The 3,404-nt window shown below is 69.5% G+C and overlaps 1 protein-coding gene across 1 annotated transcript in view; it reads left to right on the forward strand.

Annotated features, from left to right (window-relative positions):
* The first annotated feature begins 1,030 nt into the window (after positions 1 to 1,030).
* Positions 1,031 to 3,404, forward strand: part of FPGS (folylpolyglutamate synthase) — a 5,585-nt gene continuing 3,211 nt past the window's right edge. The window contains exons 1-6 of the mRNA XM_085320062.1: positions 1,031 to 2,280; positions 2,363 to 2,416; positions 2,524 to 2,588; positions 2,660 to 2,774; positions 3,049 to 3,126; positions 3,286 to 3,347. Of these exons, the coding sequence (XP_085176188.1) occupies positions 2,056 to 2,280; positions 2,363 to 2,416; positions 2,524 to 2,588; positions 2,660 to 2,774; positions 3,049 to 3,126; positions 3,286 to 3,347 (599 nt within the window). The 5' untranslated portion in view covers positions 1,031 to 2,055. The remainder of the gene's footprint in view (positions 2,281 to 2,362; positions 2,417 to 2,523; positions 2,589 to 2,659; positions 2,775 to 3,048; positions 3,127 to 3,285; positions 3,348 to 3,404) is intronic.

The following is a 3,404-nucleotide window of genomic DNA, read 5'->3' on the forward strand; positions in this document are numbered from 1 at the left end:
TCCCGCCCGACCGGGGCCCTGCCCGGCCTGGGCAGTGCGGGCCGGGAGCAGTGCGCCGGGCAGGAGCGTCCCAGGGGCTGGGGGCGTTGCACGGGGCGAGGATGTGCAGCGGGGCACAGGAGCGTTGCACGGGGCGAGGATGTGCAGCGGGGCACGGGAGCGTTGCACGGAGCGGGGATGTGCAGCGGGGGACGGGAGCGTTGCACGGGGCGGGTATGTGCAGTGGGGCACAGGAGCGTTGCACGGAGCGGGGATGTGCAGCGGGGGATGGAAGCGTTGCACGGGGCAGGGATGTGCAGCGGGGCACAGGAGCGTTGCACGGAGCGGGGATGTGCAGCGGGGGATGGAAGCGTTGCACGGGGCGGGGATGTGCAGTGGGGGACGGGAGCGTTGCACGGGGCAGGACCGAGCAATGAGGGGCAGGGCCGTTGCACGGGGCAGGGCCGTGCAGTGGGGGCAAGGGCATTGCGTGGGACAGGACCATGCAATGGGGTGCAGGGGCGTTGCATGGGGCAGGGCCGTGCAGTTGGGACAGGGGCATTGCACGGGGCAGGGATGTGCAGTTGGGGCAGGGACATTGCATGGGGCAGGGCCATGCAATGGGGGACAGGGGTGTTGTATGGGGCAGGGCTGTCTGTGCAATGAGGGACAGGGGCATTGCATAGTGCAGGACCGTGCAATGGGGGCAGGAGCATTGTACGGGGAAGGACTGTGCAATGGGGGGCAGGGGCATTGCACAAGGTGGGGCCACCCTGCAGACCGGCGCAGTGCACAGAGCATGCAGGGCCTCACAGGGGGCTGCTGCTGTTGGAAGGGGCTGGTGGGCTTCACTCCCCAGGGCACAGACCCTTCTCTGCCCTGCAGTGCTGCAGGGGCTGGCAGGTAGGGCCAGGCCGTGGGGCTCCCCAGGGCCCTTCCTCATGGAGCTCTGAACCCCTCAGAAAGGTCTCTGTGATACCAGGATAGGGGGGATCTGCTCCCAAACTGAAGGCTGTGAGCAGATGACAGACGTAGGGTGGATGGGGGGCTGTGGGACCGGTGGGTGGCTCYGGTGTTGACAGCTCGCGTGCAGCGTGCGTCCCTGCATGCCTCCTGGCGCAGGAGGCCTGGCTGGGACAGCTGCCGTTGCGTTTTGGCCTCTGGGAATGCCTSTCTCCCAGGACTGCCTGCTCCAGGGCTGCAGTGAGAGCCCTGAGCTCCTGGGGTTGTACAGACCTGTGCTTTCAAATTTTCACTTGTTTCTGCTGGCGATAGCTAGCGCTTGACTCGCACCCTGCAGACCTCCGCTGCTCGCGCGTAGCATTAYGGCGACTCGAGCCCTGGTGCGTAAGGTGGCTCGCCGGCAACAGGTTACGCTTGYGAATCGGTTACAGAGTGCAGGGCGTCCCAGGGGTTGGGATCACGTGCGCGTGTCCTCACGGGCTGCGTGCACGKGGATCTCCGGGACGCTGGCTGTCCTCTGCCTGCGAGAGACTGCAAGGCGATCTGAGGAAAAAAGAGGCTTTTCTACCTCTGCGGCTCGCTGGAGCTGGAAGCGCAGCCGGGGCAAGCGCTGCTGCTGGCTGCACCGGCTGGAGGCGCTCAGGGAGGCTGCTGCGTCCCCGCTTGTCCCGTTCGCAGCCGCCCACCCTGCGCCGCGTCGCTGTCCGGCCCTGCAGCGGTGTCCGGTCTGCCCCGGGGACCCCCGTCATCTTCTGCGTCGCTTTTAGCCCTCGCTCCGGGGCTCGCGGGCCGAGCACGTGCTGTGCTGTTGCCGCGCGGGCGACTTCTGGCTGCGTGTCTAAAAGCAGCTGCGATTGCGCCGCCGAGTTGGCGATTGCAGGGTGCAGGGGGGGCTCGGGCAGAGCCCCGCTGCTTCCTGGCCGCCTCCCGGCCCCGGGGGCAGGACGGGGCATCCCGCCCTGGCGGCACGTGCGCGGTGCGGGGCCTCACTGCTGCCCCTTGCCCCCACGGCCCCCCCCCAGCGCCTGGAGGAGGGGCGAGTGCCTGTCCGGCGCTGCCCGCCAAGCCCTCGCCGATAAGTAGCCCGGCGCCGGTGCGGCGGCGAGAGACGCCATGGCCGAGGCACCGGTGCTGCGCGCCGGGGCCGAGCTGCACGCGGTGGCCCAAGGGGCTGCGGCGCCCGTGCCTGACCGCCCGGCCCCGTTTCAGGACGCCATCCGGACCCTCAACACGCTGCAGACCAACGCCAGCTACCTGGAGCAGGTGAAGCGGGAGCGCGGYGACCCCCAAGCCCAGCTGGACGCCATGAAGGGCTTTTTGGAGCGCAGCGGGCTGCAGGTGAGAGCGGCCGCGCCGGTGCCCCGGTGCGCCCCGGCCCCGGCTGCCAGGGGGATCTCACGGGTTCGTTGACCGCCGGCAGGTCGAGGACCTGGATCGACTGAACATCATCCACGTCACGGGGACGAAGGGCAAGGTGAGGGCGGCGGGCGCTTGGGGCCGGCGCCCCGGCGCGGGCTCGGCGGCGCCGGCGCCCGGGGACCCCTCGGTGCCGAGAAGGGCTGACGCTGCCGTCTCCTGCAGGGCTCGGCGTGYGCCTTCACGGAGCGCGTGCTCCGCGGCTACGGGCTCAGGACGGGGTTTTACAGGTGGGCAGCAGCGGCCGGGGGGTTCGGGGGGAGCCGGGGGCTGGGCCTGACCGTGTCCTCCCGCCCCCCAGCTCCCCCCACCTGGTGCAAGTGCGYGAGAGGATCCGCATCAACGGGCAGCCCATCAGCAAGGAGCTCTTCAGCAAGTACTTCTGGCTCGTGTACAACCGGCTGGAGCAGACCAAGGTGGGGACGTCGTTTCGGGGAACTAGGTGCCCTGTGCTGGCTGCTTCGGGGTTTCTGGTCCTTCGGAGCCTCCCGATGCTGTTTGCTCCCAGTGTTGGCCGGGGCCAAGTTGTTGCTTTGCAGCCAGTTCATGGCCCGTGCCTCAGTTCCCCCACGCGGGGTGGGGAAAGGGGCGTTGGGGTGATCCCTGGCTCGCCGCGCACCTCCGGTTTGGGAGCGGAGCTGGGGTCGCTGCCACCGCGTGTCCCTCCTTCACACCGCGCCTGTCCCGCAGGACCCGGCCCGCGCCAGCATGCCGGCCTACTTCCGCTTCCTCACCATCATGGCCTTTCACGTCTTCCTGCAGGAGAAGGTAGGTGGCGGGGGGCTGTGTCGCAACGTGGACCTCGGGGTGGCCGGGTCGGGCTGCGGTCGGGGCAGAGCTCGTTTGAGCATGGAGCAGGTCATCGAGGCCGAATCCAGCTGAGATCTCGGTGGCCCCGTAACCTCTCCTGCGTCCGTCCGTCCCCAGGTGGACCTGGCGGTGGTGGAGGTCGGCATCGGCGGCGCCTACGACTGCACCAATATCATCAGGTAGGAGCGCCGAGCCCAGGCGCCGCGCGTGCCCGGAGGCGCCCGCGCCTGGCGTCC

This window comes from Rhea americana, unplaced genomic scaffold, assembly GCF_003343005.1.
Source record: "Rhea americana isolate MKP2758 unplaced genomic scaffold, rheAme1 scaffold_61, whole genome shotgun sequence".
Taxonomy (NCBI): Eukaryota; Metazoa; Chordata; class Aves; order Rheiformes; family Rheidae; genus Rhea; species Rhea americana.